Source organism: Ursus americanus, chromosome X (assembly GCF_024610735.1).
Source record: "Ursus americanus isolate L20-20 chromosome X, mUrsAme1.1.p, whole genome shotgun sequence".
In the NCBI taxonomy this organism is placed as follows: Eukaryota; Metazoa; Chordata; class Mammalia; order Carnivora; family Ursidae; genus Ursus; species Ursus americanus.
Window position 1 is genome coordinate 102,726,837 of NC_142164.1, and position 22,888 is coordinate 102,749,724.

The following is a 22,888-nucleotide window of genomic DNA, read 5'->3' on the forward strand; positions in this document are numbered from 1 at the left end:
CAATTCAGGAACACAACACAAGGCACTTTCTAATAAGAATATGAAAGCAAAACAAAACAGATACAAGCCAACATCAATGAAACCAACTCTGTAGGGAGCTAAAATGTGAAGGTTCACCCTCACTATGAGTTACAACACCTAAGATGTATCTTACAGCAAGTATCTCTTACTGAGCAAATATAGCTTTTGCTAAGTAAGTTTTAATCTACCTGGGAAATTCCACTCCAAATGAGTGAGAATCATTAATATGCAACAACAACAAAGATATTGCATCCTTGGGCTTTGCAGAATCACAGATCTTCTCCATGTCATTAATACTCCAAGTTTTTACAAACAAACAAACAAAGCAAAAATGAAAGCTGAACTCACTTTCCAGTTTCTTTAGCAAGATCACACCAATCTCTTCGAACTATATCTAACCCTTTCAGCTCCTGTTTGGTGGAGTAATTCCCATCCGACGTTGGCTCAACAACCAGAGCGCCGTACTTCTTTTTCTTCAGCAGTAGCAGAGACTTGAAAACACCATCAATGTCTATTTCAAGCAGTTTGTACAACTTGTTCACTTCACTTTTTACCTGTGAAAATTTCAAGCATTAATACTAGCCCTCCAACATCTACCAGGGAGAAGATGAACATGCTACCAATTCCCAAGAGTTAATCTAAACAGAACTTGAATTCTCACAAGATTAGAATGCGTTTACTCAGGTGATATATAATACAGTATTATGCTGAGTGTGATGCAAAACCACTGAAAGAGCACAGGGACAAAAACAAACTGAAAAAAACACGTAATATAAATATATCATCCCATTCAACCAAAGGACAGAATTGGCAGGGTCCGCCCCAGGAAATTTACAAAAATTATGAAAGTCTTTTTAAATCTAAAAACCAAATGCATGTGCGGGGTGGGTGTCTTTACGATAATTACCTATGACCAACAAAGAATAAGCAGACACTGAAAAGGAAGTAAGCCACTGAAGGTGTTATCAATAGAGATGTTAAAAGGATTTAAGTTCCCTGGTTAGAGAGACTGTGGACTCTGAGAAACAAACTGAGGGCTTCAGAGGGGAGGGGGGGTGGGGGAATGGGATAGGCTGGTGATGGGTAGTAAGGAGGGCACGTATTGCATGGTGCACTGGGTGTTATACGCAACTAATGAATCATGGAACTTTACATCAAAAACCAGGGATGGGGCGCCTGGGTGGCACAGCGGTTGAGTGTCTGCCTTCGGCTCAGGGCATGATCCCGGCATTCTGGGATCGAGCCCCACATCAGGCTCCTCCGCTATGAGCCTGCTTCTTCCTCTCCCACTCCCCCTGCTTGTGTTCCCTCTCTCGCTGGCTGTCTCTATCTCTGTCAAATAAATAAATAAAATCTTTAAAAAAACAAAAACAAAAACAAAATACCAGGGATGTACTGTATGGTAACTAACATAATATATTATTATTAAAAAAAAGTTCCCTGGTTAGCTTTCTATAAAAGATCAACCCTAAAGGCGCTCGTTGGCAACCCTGTCCCAAACCTGCCAGGGACCCCCTCACTCTTGAGAGCTTTCTCTGTATCTTCACTTAAACTTCTATCGCTTTACTCACAAAAAAAAAAATAATAAATGCATATGTCCTTACCTTCAAACTACTGAATTAGAGATTAGATAGTCCAACAAGTAGGTATGTGGCTAGAAATAAGTAAAACCTTGACTATTAAAATAATGTCTAAGGGGCGCCCGGTTGGCTCAGTTGGTTGAGCATCTGACTCTTGGTTTTGGCTCAGGTCATGATCTCAGGGCCGTGGGAAGGAGCCCCACGCATCAGGCTCTGCGTTCAGTGCAGAGTGTGCTTGAGATTCTCTCTCCCCCCCCCGCCCCTTCCACTGCATGTGCTCTCCCTCTCAAATAAACAAATAAAATCTTAAAAATAGTAATGTCTAAGATCTCCCTGTATCTCCCAAAGCACCTTACATATAAGGAAATAACTATATGTTGAACAAAAAATGACCACATCACCTACTCTTTATTGATAAGATCAAGGCACAGCCAATCACCTCTAGGGAAAATACACAGCTTTTTCAAGTCCAATATGAGGACAACAGGCCAGGCCTGCTCTCAGGTGAAGCCTACAGGTCATATTTCACACATATTAGTGGAGAAAGGCAGGAAGTTGTTACTTTGTAAGATGTTATCTTAGTTCTAGTTTATTGGGACAAGATGTTAACACAGCAATTACTGAAGAAACACTTGCTAATTGTAAACTGCAATTAGGAGGCAACAAATGACTACTTTTAAATGTCCACTTTCCTTTTCAAATATATTTTACATACTCTTGTAAAAATTATAAATGTGTGTACATGTATGAAGATAGGTGTTTATCCGTATTAGGATATGAAACCCATCTGAATACTACTGGAGATACAGTTCTCCTCATGCATAATGTAATAATTATAAATATGACAATATTTTAAATTTTTTTAAAAGATTTTATTTGTTTATTTCGGGGGGGGTCAGCATGAGCGGGGAAGGGGCAGAGGGAGAGGGAGAAGCAGACTCCCCGCTGAGCAGGGAATCCTGACTCGGGGCTCCTTCCCAGGACTCTGAGATCATGACCTGAGCCAAAGGCAGATGCTTAACCAACCGAGCCGTACTTTAAATCTAAATTAAAATTTTTTCTGCTTTCTTCTTTTATCGGAAAGTAGACACAGGGTATATCACAGGTGTGAGGCACTGTGAACCCCCTCGCAAGACCCAGAACAGCAGCAGCTAGAGTCAGAGATATCACTGTAGCCAGGCCTAAGCCCAACATCACAAAAGTGTGAGAACACCACAGTCACCAGCCTTAGAAACAAGATGAAAACATCTCACACTGTTTTCAAAGTAAAAATGTATTTATCATTTAAGGAAAAAATACTCTCCATTGAATTTTACCCTTAAAAACAAACAATTGGAGTAGAGGTTAAGAAAAATAAGAGGATGAGGAAATGAGAAGCACCAAGTTTATTATTTTCCGAAGCACGCATGTACACATACATGAATTTATGAAGTTCCATGTTAAAAGAGAATTCACAAAAGCAGGTAAAACAGATAATTTCATCAAATTATCTCACCTTGTTTCCCAATTTATATACTTCTTCCAGATCAGTGCTGTTGGTGTTTATCATAATTGAATCTGTATCTCCATAAATAACTTCAAGATTCATCTAATAAGAAGCAAAAATTATAAAACTTAACAACAAAAACAGTGATCATATACAATGAAACTCAAGATTTTTTATACTACAGAAATTACAGGTTCCGTTGATTTTTCAAAAGTTTATGTTTGTTCTTATCCATATTGTCAGAGGAGTACAATCAAAGATTAAGCTCCAATAAACTAGAAAGGAAAGCCACTGTCACATTAAGAAAACCTAGCTAATTTTCTTAAAACAAACAGACAGCAGAGTGGCAGGGGAAATGTCTAGTTTCAACTGAAACAAACTGTGGAACTGAATAATATAAAGAAGGATAAGAAACTAGGAGGGGGGGTCTATATTTATCCACTGTACCATAAGCTTAGTGTGGTCATGGTGATTTACAAAGCAGAAACATAATGTGTTTTACAATTCAGGGGCACGAATCCATATGAAATTCTTCATAGTTTCAAACAGTATTCAGTAGAATATGAAGAATGCAAAAAAAAAATCAATCATAACAAACAACACTAGAGCACATACAGTATAAAGGCCTAGAAGTAAACTCTAATTAGCACTGTTACTAATTTGCTTGAAACACTCACATATAGGCTTCAAGCAGCGGCTAGATCATATCCGTGTTAGTAAAAGAAAAAAGCTATAATCCATTAGGAGGGATTATAAACGTAAACTAGGCATCCTAAGAAGCCATCTCCAGTCTGTTTGGGTTATAATTTTCCTTGAATACAAAACGTCGCCAGGTATGATATTTAAGAGTCACTGTATAATGAAAATGTTCAGCATTACCTTCTGTACCATCTCCTTTGTATGCATCAAAATCTAAATGAAAGAAAAAGTGAAGATTAATGTATTACATAGTTACAAAACCATTAACATAAGTAAGTACATAGAGATAGATAACCCAAAGACTGGTCATACATTTTAAAGCTCTTCATGGTTTTCTAACTACAAACCTTAAAATAACAGTAACATCGACATAATTTAAAAGTAAATTAGCCTCTATGTTGATTCTTAGCCAGAGATATGTAAGCAGCTCTACTGTAAATATCTACTTAATATTTATGTAAAGCTCTATTTTTAATAAACATGCATAATAAAAACATCCCTTTATGATATGGCAAAAAGGCAAACTATTCTCATTACTAATATTTAAATAGAACTGCATGGCTGAAAAACAAAAGCTTAACAGAGCATTTCAAATCTGGCAATTCTTACCCATGGTATTCAAATCTTAAAAAGTGAAAAAAATAAATATATATGCACTAGATTTAAATTTCTTCTCAAGATTGTAACTTTCCTGAAGGCAGAGAGTAGACCTTCACATATTCTTGGGAGCTAGCACAGTGCCCAGTACAAAGGCAGGGCTCAATAAATATTCGGTGAATAGAGACAAACATCTAGATAATATGTGTAGACAGGATTGCCCCTAGGCCCATATAGCCGCAGACTGGAGACATGTATTACAGAGCCCTATAAACCCTGAACTTAGATTATCTTTTACACCCACCCCTTACTTTCCACTTCCACTGCTTCCTCCGCTTTATTACAGTCTCCTAATTTTGTTCAGGCATTCACTGTCTTATGTTCTTAGAGAAGAAAGCCCTTCCCTTGTCCTGAGGGTGGTGGGTGCTGGTGAATATGGATTAGGCTAATCGATGGTTTGGGTTTTTTTTTTAAGATTTATTTATTTGAGAAAGAGAGAGAGAGGGAGAGGGAGAGCACGAGTAGAGGGAGGAGCCGGAGGGAGAGGGAGAAGCAGGCTCCCCACTGAGCAGGGAGCCTGATGCGGGGCTCGATCCCAGGACCCTGGGATCGTGATCTGAGCTGAAGGCAGATGCTTAACCGACTGAGCCACCCAGGTGCCCCTAATCAATGGTTTTAATAGTGGCTGTAGACTGAAATCACCTGGGGAACTTAAAAAAAAAAAAAAAAACACACACACGCACACAAACAAACAGCAATACCAGCCCAGGTAAGTTTTTTGAAAAAGCTCTCCAGATACTTATGTTGCAGGCAGGGCTAAGGACCACTGGCCTAAGGTAATCATGAAAATCCCATTCTGAAAACGGTTTTCAGTTGACAGTTTGTCCCCTTCCCAACTAGACCACAAGCTCTTGGGGGCCAGAGCACATGTTTGTGCCTAACTTCAGGCTTCACATGTGACAGGTGTTCAAAATACCATTTGCTTGGTGACTGGTGGGTCTCACAGTAATCCCAATTACTTTCCTGAAATTCAGTTAACTCCTAAAAAACATTCACTCTCCACTTCATCTTCACTTTTAAACATCTAAATTGCAGGGAACTGCATTGTGGGAGACTATCTGACAATTCCTTCAGGAAGAGGGCAATAATGAGATCAACCAAGTTAATCACAGTGAGGATAGAACTCCCCCCTTCCATCCCAACAGGCTTTGCCTCCCTATCACAACAGACAAGTCCACAAGGTAACCATTACCTAAGAAAAATACCTCAGACACAATTTGTCAACCTTTCACTGCAACTCAGCATATGCAGGAGCCAATTTCCTCTACTCTTCTTTCACACCATGAACGAAGCCTACTATGTCACCCTTGAGTGTACCTCCAATGTGTACTGGCACCCTTCATCTTTCAGATCTACCACCGCCTCTATTCTCTCCCGCCACCAACTCACAACCATTTCCACGTGTGACCTGAGGGCTGCTACTGAAACGATTTTCTCTTTGACAGCAGAAACCTGGTGTTGGATCTTTTGCACAAAAATGGTAGAAAACGAAGCAAAACATAAAGACTATACTGCAACTGCTTTTCTCCACCTAATAACTTTTATCTTAGAGATTATTTCCTATCTATACACACAGAACTGCCTTATTCTTTCTTACTGGCTATACAGTATTCCATTGTGTGACTCGATCGTGATATATTTAACCAGCGTTCTAGTAATAAACATGTAGGCTGTTTCTGATCTTTACCTTTATAATCACACTTCAACAAATAATCCTTCTTTTTTAAAGATTTTATTTATTTATTTGACAGAGAGAGAGCCAGCGAGAGAGGGACCACAAGCAGGGGGAGTGGGAGAGGAAGAAGCAGGCTCCCAGCGGAGGAGCCTGATGCAGGGTTCGATCCCAGAACACCAGGATCACGCTGTGAGCCAAAGGCAGATGCTTAACGACTGAGCCACCCAGGCGCCCCTCAACAAACAATCCTTATACATAAATAAACTGCCAGTAACAAGATAAACTCCTATAAGAAGACTTACTGGGTCAAAGGTTATATGGGTTCAAATTTTTTATAAATATAGCCAAATAGCTCTCCACAGAGGTTACACCAATTTCTTTTTTTTAAAAAAGAATTTATTTATTTGACAGTGAGAGAGAGAGAGGGCACACAAGTAGGGGGAGCAGCAGGCAGAGGGAGACAGGCTCCCCACTGAGCAGGGAGCCTGATGCGGGGCTCAACCCCAGGATCCTGGGATCACAACCCGAGCCAAAGGCAGACGCTTAAAGACTGAGCCACCCAGGCGCCCCAGAGGTTATACCAATTTCTGAGGATAGTTTCATCGCCATCTTTCCAGGGGACCTCAACAATAGCCAATGACTATGCTCGACTTCAGGTTCAAGGTCCTCACCACAGCACGTCAACTCTTCAGTCCATTCTACAGGAGACAATCCACAACCAGGCTGATCCTGACCTAGCACGCCTCTTCACTAAGCACTTCTACACGGCAGGTACCACAGTGCCCTGTCTGGACCAACGCTTACCCAAGTGCTAAAGAGCAGAATCACCCGAAAGCCACCCTTGATTCAAACTGCTCACTGGGGAGGGCTCAACTGCTAGATACCCTGTGCACTACCAAATGCTTAGTATGAAGCAGAAAGCCTGGTGCACAGGAGCTATTGACGATTATTTGTAAAATACTGAACGAATAATCCTAAGGAGTGGGCAGTATTACAAACCCCATTTTATAGATGAGTAAGATTAGACCCTCTGATTTTACCCAAAATAACAGAACTAGTCAAGAGTATGATCTAAAAGCTGGAACTTATGTCTCTTTTTCTTTTCAGAATGTTTCACTACCTTGTTAAAAAACCCATACCACATGACTGCTCTGGAAGCCAACAGTTAAAAACTTACACTTCACAGGTATTTTCCCCATTAAGGAAATGCATTTTTAAAAGAAGTCACAGGTATCAAGAAAAGTCTACTGGACACATGGTACAGTGATTACAAGATGTCCGTTCATAAGTTCACTTCAAATTGACAAGCCTAATATTAAAGCTACCCATTCTGACAGAAAATCATTTTATAAGTGCCAACAGCTAGAAAACAGGGCTATAAAGGCTTGCTAAATTCATTAATAAGGCAGTCTGCAGTTATCTGATTTCACAGCAACACCTGCATATTTATCTACTCATTACCAATTGGATGATGGAATTTTTTCAAGCACATTTCAAAAATCTGCCAACTTCAAGTGTAAAAAAATAAACTTTGCGGTTAATTTTTCCCTTAACAAAGTACAGCTGTTGAGAATAATTGTTCAAGATCTTACCCTGTAATGTCAACTGCAGCAGAACAAAGAGTATTTAATTAGCAAATCTATCCAGTAATTCAACACCTATTATATAAAATGCCTTCGTGATTTTATTCAGGATAATTTGCTAAGAGGGTTATTACTGACATTCAGATGGAATTTAAAATTCCTACGCAAGTCGAGTCATAATAGCAGTAATGATCTCCCCAATCAGGAGATTCGGTGTCACACAAGGCTCTCTTGCAATGCAGCAGCCGATTTCCTGACTTCTTAATTCCTGGGCTCAGCTCAGTGAGAGCCCTTCGTGCCGATATTTCAGTCAGCAATACATCTTTAATGGGACTCTATTAAAATAACTAGAACAAAAATGACTTTTTTTTTGGTTAAAAAGAATGACAGCACTGCCATCATATCAATCATTGCAGGCTTTCCAGAACAGTGCCGTTAGGGGAAAAGAGGAGGGGGAAACAGGAAAGGAGTGGGGCTGGGGGTGGGGAGAGCAGTAATTAAAATAATACGAAAAAGTGTTTTAACCCCAATCTGAGCCTCTGAAGGCTGGTGAAGGGTGGTGGGGACTAAAAGGAAATGTGAAGTGTATTTAAAAAAACTCTTTCCCAAAGAAAATAATGTATTCAGAAATACACACACAATGTGATTTACTAAGCAGAAAGAACATGTTTATGACGCCGGGTTTAACAGCGGCAGAGACCTAAGACCAACTTCTACTGACGTGTGTACTTACAGCTTCTCCTGCCGAGGCCGGGATAAAGCTGGGGTCCTTACTTTTTGTCAGGACAGAATACGGGTGTCTGTCAATGCATTTAAAGGTTAGGAAATGGTTTTAAATGCTATTATAGACTAAAACTGTGCTTATTAATACTAAATGAAAGTGAGAAAACACCAATTTTCCATGGTTAAAAAAAAGTTGCAAGCTCCTTTTACAAAAGCACAGGTCTGTGACAGTGACATCTACTATCAACAAGAAACCTACTTTGATGATATATGATGGCAGATGATGCAAATACTAAATGCAACAGAAATCCTACAAATTAAGAAAATGCTGGGTAAGGTCAAATCCTAACAAATAATGCAGGAACAGAATGACAACTGAAATCTCAATGGCTTTAGGATTCTTCTGTTACCGATGACATAAAATTAGATTTAAACTCAAAAGGTTTTAAAAAAAAACATTAGCATAACAGGGGTAGCAAAATGAATGGTTTTGAAGGATAGGGAAGAGAAAAAGTAGAAGAAATATAAATATTATGATATTTGGTAATCCAACCATTATCTAAGCTTTCCTAGTCCCAATTTCGGCAGTTTCCAAGCAGGACTCTGTGTTACTCAGTTCTCCCACTTGGCAAACATTTATTTCATCTTCATTACATTCGACGGCCTTTTTCTTATTTTCCTATCCCCTGATATTCTTAGGTGTGTGTCTTCTCTCTAAGATGCTCAAGGAGCATAAGCTATGGATTTAATAAGCACCCTACTTTCGTTCTCCACCACTGAACACTCCTGTCTGGGTTCCTTACTGCCTTTAAACCTGAGTTTTACCTTCTTTAAAACTGGGGGAAAAGGACCACCCAGGTCCCTGAGATACGTGGGAATAAAAAGAACTCTATGACGAAAACACGGATAGCAAAGAAAAAACATTATACAAATACAAGTTTAAAGAAAAGTCAGGGGTCTGAAATGTGAGTACTGGTTTAAACTGCCAATAAGTAGCTGAGTGATTTGCGAACCATCTGGGTTCTCTCTCTAGGTCTTAGCATCCTCATTTAAAAAATGAAGAGGCTGGGATTCCTCCCAGATCTAAAAATCTAGAATCCAAGTTTGACATGTAGAAACACCTCTATCCTTTTATCTGGTTGTTTTGTCTTTCAACCACATTCATTTCTTTAGTAATAGGAAAAGGAGGCACTAATATGTCCAACAAAAACCATCCGCATTACAAGAATATATATCCATATTCTAGGTACTTTGAGGGCTATGTGGTTGTAAAATGACTAGAAATATGTAGGCTCTCACAAGTTGTCTGCATATAGCTTAATGCACCTAATATAAGTGAGTGGGTATATTTACTATACATAAAACATTCGACACCCTCTACTGAGATCTCCCCGTCTCCTCCAGGAGAATACATACACATTGTCTACACATAAACATCAGGACTTCTCAACCTCAGCACTACTGACATTTTAGGCTGGAGAATTTTTTGTCATGGGGGGCCGTCACTGGCCTCTACCCACTAGATGCCAGTAGCATGCATGCACGCACACAGACTCTCCAGATGTGACAGCCAAAATGGTCTCCGGATATTGCCAAATGTTTCCTGAGGAACAAAACTGCCCCTGGTTGAGAATCAGTGACATACTAATGACAACATTTTTTTCTCCAAGCACATATTCCAGTGTCTGTCCCATAAGAATTCCTTCTAAACTCCATCCATCTCCTCCAAATCCTTCCGGTCTCCAAATAGGATAAATGGCCCCTCCAAGAGTCTCAAACTAAAATAAAGGGCTGACTTCCTTTCTAATCCAATGAGCTAACAAGTCTCACATGAGATTTTCTCTTCCTGCCAATGTGCTCTCCCTTCCTCAAGTCCTCACCACTCACTCAGCCTGTCTCCAGCACCACTATTTCAAACCACTCTTCACACTATGCCAGTGTTCTTTATAAAATGTACTCTTTACAACGAAATTCAAATCCCTTAGCTTGACCCAAGACTCATGATATAGTTGAGGCCCACCTTACCTTCGGATGCTTCCCACATGCACCCTTCAATCCAGCCTTCCTGAAATATGTTCAGTTCACTGAATAAGCCACCATGCTCTTTTCTTGCTTCTGTGCTTTTCACATGCTGTTTCCCCACAGTGGTCCAAAGTGTGGGTTCAGAAGTCAGGCTGTGTGATGGTTAATTTTATGTGTCAACTGGGCTAGGCCAATGATATCCAGTTATTTGATCAGACACCAGTCTAGATGTTGTTGTGAAGGTTTTCTTGTTTTGGTGGTGGTGTTTTTTTTTAACAGGAGACCAACATTTAAATCAGTAGACTTGGAGTAAAGCAGATTATCCTCACCATAATGTGGGTGGACCTCACCTAATCATCTGAAGGCCTTAAGAGAGAAAGAAATGAAGTCCCCCAAGGAAACTACAGACTCACGTGCTGTGTGTTTGAGTCTTCAGCTTATAGACCAGCCCTAAGATTTCAGTCTTGCCAGCCCCTAGAATCCCATGAGCCAATTCCTTAAAATTAATCAATCCATCAATCTCTCTCTCCCCCCTAACCCCCCTCCATACACACACACCCCCAAACTGGTTCTGTTTCTCTGGACAACCCTGACTGATACAGACTACTTAAGTTCAAAGTGCAACAGCACTGCTTACAAGCTGTGTGAACTCAGGCACACAATATAGCCTCTCTGTGCCCCCAACACTTGACTGTAAAATGGAGATGGTAACCACAGCTTCCTTACAATAGAGCTACTGTGAACATTAAATTAACACACGCAAATTCTTTTCTACAGTCCCTGGAACATAAGTGCGCATAAATGTTAGCTAGTATTATTACTTAATGTCTACTTATTTTACAAGGAACTTTACACCATCAGAACAATCTCTCTGGCCTCCCCAGCTAAATGGTATTAAGGAATACGTTAGTCCAAGGTAGCCCTCAAAGTACCCTGTGTATACCAGAGCCCACCACTCTACTACAAAGGTAAGTAAGATACTATAAGCAAATCATAAGCAGAGATCATGTCTTAGCTATTAAGCCTGACACAATGCCTGGCACATAGGATTTACTGAATTACTTCAATAAACATTTATTTTTTAAGTTCTGATAAAAGAAAGCAAACCCAAGTGGTCCAACATGAGAAGAGCAAAGCCATGGACTGATGAGTGCATCTCCACAACAAGGACCCGAAAGCTGGTCGCAGAAAGTGGCTATTAAATCCACACACAGTACGCTTTTAAAAGCTAGCTCTTTCCATGCAAGAAGTGAAGAGCGAATCAGTTTTAACCCCACCTTCAAGCACTATGCATGTTAGATAAGCAAATATTCACTCAAGAGAAATGAATGTCTCCCCCGGTGATAAAGGCCCATTAATTATAAACTTGACTGAAAGTGTAACTCTCCCATACGGCTCATTTCCAGATAAACTGATTTTGTTTTAAATCCATAATTTACAGCCTAGACGTTCTGATAGCTCATGTGTAAAGAATATAAAACACGCTGAATAAACAAAGCTTTCTGATAGGTTTCTCCTCCCTAACAGATACACTCAGTGATATTTATGAGTATCTCTCAATTATTGCCCTAAAATGTGTCAAGGCTCTAATTTTGACTTAAAAACTTAAAATACTACGATCTATGGCTTTGAATACGTGAAATGAGAAGTGAACTTAAACTACTACAATCTATGACTTTGAAGATGTGAAATGAGAAGTGAACTTCTCCCTTGTCTTCTAATTCCTTGGCCCCAAAGATTTATTCATCTTGTGTATTTTTTTTTAAATCCACCTTACATTTTGACTTTTAAAAAACTGTTTTCACCTTTAAAGAAATCTTCCTTTCACAACATTCTTACTCTCTATTCCTCCTCCACTCCAACCACCAGTTCAGAAACTTGTGTCCCCTTTGTTTCACTGGAACTTCTGTGCATTATTGCCATACTTGGGATTATATCTGACACAGGACCCTGGAGAGCTTGTAGAGCTGGCTTTAAAGCACCCTTGAGCCAAATCTACTCACCGACACAAGAGTTCAAGTGTGAGCCTACACTCTTAAATACTAAATTTCCAAAAAATACCCAAATCCTAAGACACCAAGATTGAAACCAGAGCAGGAGATATTAACCTAGGGTCAAGAAATGTGAACATCCCTGAAACTGTAAGGAAAAATTTGAATGTATGCCTATATGCATTTTTCTAGGAAGAAGATCCACATATTACACCAGATTTGAAAGTGTGACTCATTTAAATATAAGTACCATTGAAGATCCTCCAATTAGCCATAAGAATCAAGCTTTCAGATTTCTCAGAATTCACATAATGTCCACAGGACTAGAAACAACCCTGCCCAAAGGTCTTTGCCTCTTGCTTTGGAGCTGCGTATTTTCAGCCCCTACAGTGTTATTTCCCTCACAGAAAGACACGGACATGTCAGAAGGCTCAGATTTGGTTCCCTGATTGACTCCACGCATAACTCATCTGGGGGGCTAATTAAGACACGGCCAAACTATGTCCGCGCTTTAGTGAGCATCGGCGCTCAAGCAAGTTTCACACACCCTGATTAAAATTGACTCAAAGTGTCTTACTTCAGTAATCACTTAGACGGAATGAATTTTACATTAGTGGGATCAAGCATGCACCAGGCCTCAGTGGAAATGAAAAGGGCTTATAGTAATAGGATTTATAAATCCACCCATTAGGTTAATGGCTAAATGATTTACATGTAACTTTCTCCCCCACTCCGCCTTCCCTCACCCTTTAACTCAGTAAAAACTATGCTTGGCATTTTCTACTGCAGTGCCATACACAAAGGAAATAGCCTTTCTATTTTGGGACATACTAATTTCTAATAATGGCTTGGGTAGCTACCATTAACTCTTTCAAAGCACAAATAATTGACTAATAAAATTAAGTATTCTATAAGGCCTGAAAGTGCTTAATTGATCATAATTGTCTATTTGAGAAGAAGGCGTCAGGCTGGCTATGTGCAGATAATGAAGTTGGGCAATTGTGAAGCACTGCAATCAAGATAATACTTACAGCTAAAAAGGACATTAGCATTTTCTAGAATCTGCAACATTTTCGTTATAACTGAGGTCATGGGAATATGTGACTAGAAAACTTTGAGCTCCCAGCGCCCACGAAAAGCAGATTTAACAGGTTGTCATTTGTCATGACTAAGTACCTGGCCTGAAGCTGGACCCTGGCAGAGCAGCTAGGCGGTGGTCTGGAGACAACGTGAAGCTGGAGTGACCAAGGGGTTGCTGTCACTACTGTGATGGAAGCATTTTTGATTTCTGAAAGCTCCTTTTTAGGACTGGTGTGTGACAAGGTAGCCATGGGACAGTTCGTCGTTACTCTCTGCTTTAAGGAAGGTCAGAGGAAGGAGAACTTTTTAAACCCAATGCCTGGCGGGGGAGGGGGGACAACTCCCTAGCTCAGTACCAAAGATAAATACTACATTTTGTTCTATACTGACTGTACTTTCGATATGCTCTCCTAGAGCAACTTGTTACTGATTTTTTTTTTTTTTTTACAAAATGCTGTCCTTTGCCCTCCCATTTATTAGAAGTTCAGAAAACAGATTCTAGGAACTAGTTATGATCAAAATATGGATGGTTCCTGCTTCAAAGAAAAATCTTACAGAAAGATGGTCTAGTTTTAGGGAAATGGAATTGTGTTCACCTCTCCAGAGACACAGGTGTTACAGACACATGTTCAGGCATGCCTCTAGAAAAAATATATTTAAGGATCAATCAAATAATGCTTTCCCATTTATCCATCACTTTTCCTCCTATCCCATCACCTTCTGTATTTTCTCCGGGAAGAATACAGAGAAATTCTCAAAGCAACAGGTATCAAGTCGAGAAAAGTCATTTAGGGTAGAGGTGCAGAATATGAAGAAGATAAAACATCAATACAAAGACTATACAGGATTTGGCTCCTTATGATTTAAAAAAATATAAACCTTTACTTTTGTAATTCATTGCACTGCCACTGTCTAATCTGGCCAAGGCTCAAGAATTTGATATGAATTGTAGGAAGCACTATAATTTTCCTTTCACTTAGAACCTCAAAAAGGAACTGATTCATTCACTCACCAAGTATTTACTGAGTACTTCCCATGTGCTAGGTGAAACGGAACACAAAAGTAAATGATTCAGACACAATGTCTTCCCTCTACAGTCTATAACATCTAGTGGAGCAGAGAACCAAATATGTGACAGGAAAAACATATACATATATCCAGACACACACAGAGAACAGGAGCCCCTGGGGTGGGAGTTAAGAGAAAACTTGACAGAAGCAGAATGTATATAAGGTGAAGGTGGGTTATAGGGAATAACAGGCAAAGGAGGATGGAGGAAGAATGTTGGTGAGGATCCAAAGGACAAAGAGAAAATCTCAATGGTGATTAAACAACATCAAACTTTCAAAAAATTTTGGAAGGTTTTTTTGCAACAAGAAAAAAATAAAAAGTATGACTAAGGCTAGAATGCTCAAGAAAGTAGGGAGAAGGCAGGAGAGAGGCTCAACTGTGAAAGGCCTTGTAAGCCACATTAACAACTTTAAACTAGGAAGTCACACCATGGATTGACAAGTCAAAGAGGTCTCTCTGACCATAAAACATGTGGAGAATACCTATCAGCCGGGGGGGGGGGGGCAGTCTCCAGGGAAAAGTAATGAAGCTTACGTAGCACAATAGCTATTGCACTGGAGAGTCACAGGCATTTAGGAAGTGGCATCTACAGGACTTGGCAATTGGCTGGATTTGGGGCACGAGGAAGAGGTAGAGGAGTCAAGTATGATACCAATGTTCCTGGCTTAACAACTGGGTAGACAGTGCTGTCACTCACTGAGACAGGGAATCCAGGAAGGGGAACAGGTTGGGGAGTAGAACCTTAAGGGCAGTATCAGAGGTGATGAATATGCTATGCCTCTGGACATGTGAATAGAGAGGACAGGGAGGCAGATGGAAGCTAAGATGCTCAACGGAGGGGATGTGAGAAGTTTCAGGTCTAAGAAATCCAATGCTCTACAGAGAAGCAATAAATGAATAAATGAAAGCAATGTCAGCACGCAGACAGAATCCACTGAAATGGATGGGGCAACAGGAGAAAAGGGAGACAAGGCAAACCAGCATCGAAACCATAGTAATGGTGCTCCGTGGGACCCCTGATCCCTCATTCCTCCTCCAGCACCTTCCTTTCCCTTTCAGCTATCAGATCTCCATTCTTTCTGTCACAATTGGCAGGTGTCACACAAACGAGTGGCCATGGGCAAATCTGATGCAGGCTGCCAGAGACAGCCAGGCACCACACACTGACCTTTAACGAGACCGATCCCAACAGGTGGCTAGTACCTAATACAAATAATTGTATTAACCCTCCAAACAAGGTCAAAGAAGGGGGAGCGCCTTGTCTTTTTATGAGCAACCACAACAGCCAAAGGCAGTGGCTCCCCTCACTGAGGCGGTGATAGGCTCAACAGGGAGACTGAACCTCCATCAATTCACTCCACAAGCACCTCCTATAGCTCCTGCACAGCCACCCTTCCCCCTCCCCCCGCCTCTCTCCTGCATCGGGCAGGGGGCAGGGCATTCTTTCTTTCTTCCAGCAAGTTTGGTGCCATTTGTGAAGCAGTTCTGATTCATACTTGTCCAAACGAAAAAAAGGAGCTATGGAGGAGGGGTTCCTCTCAGTTTCCAAATAACATTCTTCACACCCTTTGAGAGAAACTAAGTCAGAAGTGATTAAATTAATTGCCTTTGTTGCTAATTTGGTTTTGATAACATCAAATGTCTCACAGTTCTCATGGACCTTTGACCTCAGAGCAAGCTACTGTTTTGACAGAACTGACAGCTGTAGCTCAGAGGGAGGAGGCCTGCACAACCTCCTGAAAGAAAACCGCCTAGATGGGGCCCAGAAATCCCACTGGGCGGTCAGCAGCCGGGAGTCCTGTGCCCTGCAGCAGGGCCCCATGTGCCGATCCACAGCCTTTCTCCTGGACTTATCCACACAGAAAAAGAACTTTCTTTCTCCTGAAGACAACCTCCTCTGCTCCCACCCTCCTAAACCTTGTGACTGCGAATGGCACGGCTAAGACCAGCCACACACCACTGGCATGTCGGTACTCAGATAAAGAATCCAAGCAGTAGATCAGATTCCTGTCAGCTGCAAAAGAGCTGGCACTTCAGCTGCTTCTCATTCTTTATTTTTAAAAGGCAGGATGGGCTCAAGGGCATGGCAGCCTGTCACACAAGAAGAGGCTAAAGATTAAAAAAGATAAAACCGAAACCCCTGAGGGGCACACAGACTCACAAGAGACTGCAAACTGAATAAGGGCTTTAGAAAAGCGCGTACGGCACTTTACACACCAGTTAGGAGTGTGTTTCTCTTAGTGACAGAGTGGGGAAAATTGATTATGGGATTAAAGAAAACAATCTCACTACAGGTCAGTTCTTAGTCAATGGGACTAACAAATTAATTCCCCTGCTACTAATTTGGAAAATACTTATTTTCAGAACTCAGAGCCCAGAGCATTAAAATATTGGAATGGGCTACCAAAGACAAAGTTAACTATTTGGTCAGTCCCCAAAGCCAAAAGAGCGTGTACAGTTAATTGGAAATCAATGAGACTTAAAGAGTATGGTGAGAGAGAACTTATCTAGTGCAGAATACAGAATGTGTTCTTTTTTCCCTATACTACCACCATTACGACCAGATCGTTCTTGACTAATTCTTAGAAGCTGAAGACCAACTTGGATTTTGATGTATAAACTGCTTTTGACGATATTTCATTTTAAACAGATAAACACTTTAAAAAAAAATGCAAGCCAAAGACACCCTTTTGAGAAACCAAGAAAACAGATGTGGAAGCCGTTTGTTTAGATGAAGAGGAATTTTCGCTTTTATAGGAATACAATGATTCATGAAGAGGAAAAAAGTCTGTCATCAAGTTTACTTCAATAGATACTCTTGGGTTTGAGGCAGCTTTCTAAATATGGCCACTGCTTTTCTTCACATCTCATCTCTCCTGAAATATCTCAAACTACCACTAACAAACATTACTTTTATTGTCTTTGTTCTTTTAAATTTTCTGCTTAGTTAATATATTGTGCAGGAGAAAAAAACCCAGAACTCTGGTACTACAGCATTACATACTTGCTTTTATTGCTTAGGTAGTGGGACAAAATACCTTCTGCTCTAGTGACTTATCAAAAACAAGCCAGCTTGAGATTATGAAAACATTAGGAAAACAAGAAACCACGACTGTAAGTTTGGAAATAAGAGCTCTTCTTAACTCCAAAGGAAATGGAATAAAAAACATAGTCAAGTTTTTACAAGAACTTCTAGCCAAGAGGACAATCTCCTTTGCTGGTGTGCCTGTTTAATGGAGATGCCAAGACAAACTAAAACAGGGAGAGAAGAAAAAGTGCGGGAAGGTGGGGGAGGACTGGGTTCAACCTGGGCAGATGCTGAAGAAATTTCTCTCCTTCCATCTTGTGCCCTACACCCACCTGCTTCCACCCTCTGTTCCTCGCCCACTGCCTGCTGGGCCCACGGAGGCTCAGCGGGTCTGTCTACAGTCCACGCTCCAGGTTAAGAGGCACATAAGGTCTGCAGCAATCAGAGCTTTATGGGTCATGCTCCTCTGCCTCTTCAACAAAAGAATAAGGCAAAACCAGCCAATATCCCTCATTTTTTGGTTTGATAAACAAACAAACAAACCCTCACAATTCCCTACCCCTTAAGATTCTGCTGTGATACCAATTAAGTATCAGAAAAAAAAGAAATAATCTCTTTTCTGCAATATCCCCATCTGGTGCTATTTTGCCATGTTACCTTCTGTCGGTTACAGTTAAAAAATACATGTTTTAACCTATCTCAAATATAACAACATCATTTTGAGGATGCATTTTCAAACTATACATACTCCTGCTATGAACTACAGCTCAGTCTTTGAACCCCCTTAACGGACTATAAAATTCTGTATTCATGTATCTATGCATATTTTTCTGGGTAAAGAATCCCCAGCTATCACCCAATTCTCAAATGGGTCATGGCCCCAAAAAGATTAGCCTCCCCCACAAAACTTGTAGTGATTTCATAGTTACGTTCAATCAGTCCTCAAGCAGTCTAAGGAGTTACCTGGCGTACTTCATACCTGTGGCCACTCTTGATTTGTCCAAGAGACTGCCAAAGAGGAGCGACCTGTGTTGCTGGCTCCAGTGCCACTTATAAACCCTTTGCTTATCATCCTAAAAATGAGTGTCAACAATCTGTCACAGGTGAGGGGAGGAAAAAAACAGATGAGCCTTAACAAATCTGTGACCACTATTATTATCATCACAGAGACAATGTGTAGTTTCGCTCAGATGGGTCTAAAGGTTGGTGAGTTTGCTGGCTGGCTGTAAGGAATCTTATCCATCATAGTAACTTTTCTTTTTTTCCCCGATCAATAACTTTCGCAGTTTATTTATTCAATACATATGGAGCTTCTACTACATGATAAGTATTCTTACAGGTGCTGGGATGAGAGCTGGGAGGAATGAGCAGAAGTACCAGTCCAGAGGAGAGATACTATGGGCAAGGGATAAGGTGGTAGCAGCAGAGCAGGATGGGAAGTAGAATCAGGACACACTAAGGGTTGAGATGTTGGAAGTAAGGAAAAGAGAGAAAAACCAAAGATAAATCTTTGACTTCTGGCTTGAGCATGCATAGATGGTGGTGTCTCCTTTAAATTCATGATGAGAGAGCAAAAGCATGTTTGTGAAATTAGTAGCAATAAAGCTGTTTTTAAAAAATCTGTAAGACTGGCGGGGTGCAGGGGTGGTTCACTTGGTTAAGTGTCTGATTCTTGGGGCGCCTGGGTGGCTCAGTCGTTAAGTGTCTGCCTTTGGCTCAGGGCGTGATCCCGGAGTCCTGGAATCGAGCCCCACATCAGGCTCCTCCGCTGGGAGCCTGCTTCTTCCTCTCCCACTCCCCCTGCCTGTGTTCCCTCTCTTGCTGGCTGTCTTTCTCTCTGTCAAATAAATAAATAAAATCTTTAAAAAAATGTGTCTGACTCTTGATCTTGGCTCAGGTCTTGATCTCACGGTCCTGGGTTGAAGCCCCATATCAGGCTCCACGCTAGGCATGGAGCCTACTTAAAAAAAAAAATCTACAAGACAGACTATAACGTTGGATTGCAAACATTTCTGTAGCCGTGCTGATGAGTCTTACTGGTGGACATTTCAAGATGTCACTGCCCTTAAAAAGGAACTTAAAAAGACAAATGTTGTACACAACTGATGAATCATTGAACACTACACCAAAAACTAATGATGTACTATATTTTGGCTGAATTTAAATTAAAAAAAAAAGACAAATGTGATCACTTCCAACTAAGCAGTTTCCACTGGCTAAAAACAAAAGGAACAGGACTTAAGAGCTGTCATGCAGAAATGTAAGAACAGGACGACTGAGCCAATCACACCAAGTCCCACACCAATGGAGTGATCTATTAAAACCTCTTTGGAAGCATGCCTCAGTCTTTAGCTGAGTCCAGAAAGAGAGGCAGTTCTAGGTCCATGCAGGAAATAGTGCCTCTGAAATTAAAAGGGAGGGAGGGCAGTGCTGATAAAAGAGGAATGGGACGAATGGTTTCTGACGCCATCATTTAAACGTCCTTGTTCCTATGTGCTGTATCTTAAAAAAAGGAAACTGTGAGGTTCAAGGGTCCAGGTCAGGGACAGACATAAAGTCCAGAAGCCTGGGCTCCTGTGAGGTTTAGTGGCACAGCCAAGATACCTTCTAAGGCCTAGCTCTCTCGTTTCTTTGTAATCTACAGTATCTTTCCCCTCGTGTAAGAATCTCACCTCTTCCCTACCCGGCACCTTTCATCTTTCCCTTCCCACTAGTGCCTTTCTTTCTGTTACTAATGATTTCTCTTCAACTCAGCGTACTCATTCACTTGACAAATATACACAGTCTGTACCGTTCAAAACATGGTGCTTAACTTTTACAAGACAAAAAAGGTAGCTCACGCCCTTGAAGACCCTGCAACACACAACCCAACTGTCCGCAACAGTTCTCTTCTTTATCTTTTAAGGGTTTGCCCTGCCCACCTCATGTTCAATGTGTAAAACCTATACTGTCTTGTAACTTCATTCTCAGACTCAATTTCAATCATTCTTTCAAAGGTTAGTAGTCTCTTCTCGCCCAAAGTAATGGCCATTCCTTAGGTTAGATACTTCAACAATCGCCTGGGCACCCACCCTGACAGAATGAAAAGGCACTTCACTGTCTCCCCTTCATCATCACTACCCTCCATCAGATCCTAATGACAAAGCCCAATATGAATATGAATATGAATATACGAATATGTCCTCCAGACACTGTCACATGTTCCATGGTGGGCAAAATCACCCCCAGGTGAGAATCACTAACCTCTATCAATGACTCCCTGTGCACATGCTTGAGAAGTGACTGATTTGTCACAAAGCATACTGATTCCAGACCTATGCCTATTGGTTGCCAAGATTATTCAGCGCATAGGATGTTATTCGAGATGGATTTTCCATGCTTAGACAAACTTACAAAGGGCCAGATAGCTTTCTTTTCTTTTTTTTTTTTTCCAGATACCTTTCCTTTCCCCAACCCCTTGCACTCTCCACTCTGCTCTCTGGTGGGGGGGAGGGGAGGCTGACCTAATGGACTATATTATATCCCCTGTCCCCTAATTTCCAAATGAGCGTGGCTAATGGAGAACTTTGCATAGATCAAGAGGGAAGTGAGAACAGGCTATTGATAACCCTGGCTTTTTCCCTGGGGGGGGCACCCAGGGGCTGCCTAAATCCATTCCCCTGCAATCATAAGGACTTCTTCACCCAAATCCCTCTTTTGGGGTCAGGTATGTGTTGCTCCTCCCAGTCCCTTTCATTGGAGAGTATAACATCCCTGCTATAACTAGCCCTGGAGTTCACATAATTTTCTTGTAATTTTGCTGGATCCTGCCCCCATTTTGGTAAATAATCCCTTAATCAAATCCTCCTATTAATCCCAGTGTCATCTCTTCCCTACTGGGGCAGGAAATACATTTTTAAAATTATTTTACATTTTAGAAACAAGCAATTTTAAAATGTTCTCCTTGAAGCCCCATTCTCATAAAAACACATTCCCAAGAGGCATCGCATCTTGAAGATCTAGGCTTTTAAGACTTGAGAAGAAGATACACTGTGAACTTTCTTTAAAGAGTAAGCCTATGGATATATCTCTTTTACTGTGACATACTAGCTAAAACGCTCAAATTTCTACTTCCTTTAGCCTTACCTTATTGCAAAGAGAAAGAAAAACAGCAAACACTATCATAAATAAAGAACACTACCTCCACCTTATGGTCTCGACAATTGGGCAATTACCGCATAATTATTCTAAGTTAACTACTACCATTATCTTCCCGTGTACACATTTTAGGTCTCTAATTACATTGTACATTAACGCTGAGGACCAGAATGATACCTTACAACTGTTTTCCTCACACTTATTCATGCCTTCCAATAGTTCCTTTAAGAGACAAAATAGTCAATAAATATTTGTTGACAGTTGGACTTAGTATCAACAGAAACAGAACATGAGGAAGCAGGAAAGCTAGCCCCGGGAGCTATGCTCACTTATACTTCAGGATTTTCTCATCTGCCTTGCCTTATCCTGAGATTTTGCCACCAGAAGAAAAATAAAAGCTTCACTGTAAGGTGAATGTAAAATTTTAGGAAAACAGCTGTATACCCATCAAGATGATTTTCCACAAGTAGCCAACATGAAATAGAATTTACAACAGAGACAGGAAGAAGAGTAGGTGGAGTTAGAATAGAAGGAAATGAGGAGGCTCAACAAGAATTAATTACTGGTAATTACACATGCTACAGCCTCTCTTCTTTCTCCACCCTCTAGCTAATCAACAGTGGGAACAGATGTGGTCTGTGGTATTGGGGAGGGGGTGCGTAACAGCTGTTTGGAGAACATGCCATTAAAAAGCAGCCTTGTCCACAGAAACCCAAGAGTTTCACTGTTTGGAAGAAAAGAGGTAATGGATAATGACCACAGTCTTACTCTGAACTTCAGCGCGTTCAGGCCAATAATAAAAAAAGTTCTCCTGATTTCTGATGAACTACAGCAGTAGCTTCACTCTTTTCTGTTACAGGAGTGTCTCAATATTTGAATCTGTTTCACATGCCTCATCCAAGTACTCCTTACTGAATAAGCAGTCAATAAATCTTGACTATGATGATGATGAGAAGGAAAACTCCGCAAGTGCCCCCTATACGGACTACCAAATTAGGGTAAAATAACCCCAAATTTGCTAAACTATCTTCCTGGATGTTCTTCTATGAGATGAGAACTCTATAAACAACATGGAAATCCAAACATTCCAGTTTGCTTCTTAAAAAATTTCAAAAATGTAGCAGACTTTCAATGC

General features: G+C 40.7%; 1 protein-coding gene across 1 annotated transcript in view; it reads right to left on the reverse strand.

Moving 5' to 3' along the window:
• Positions 1-22,888, reverse strand: part of POLA1 (DNA polymerase alpha 1, catalytic subunit) — a 299,145-nt gene that overhangs the window by 178,722 nt on the left and 97,535 nt on the right. Inside the window, exons 27-29 of the mRNA XM_045779581.2 lie at positions 3,967-3,999; positions 3,097-3,189; positions 370-575 (exon numbers count right to left, since the gene is read on the reverse strand). Coding sequence (XP_045635537.2) covers positions 370-575; positions 3,097-3,189; positions 3,967-3,999 — 332 coding nt within the window. The remainder of the gene's footprint in view (positions 1-369; positions 576-3,096; positions 3,190-3,966; positions 4,000-22,888) is intronic.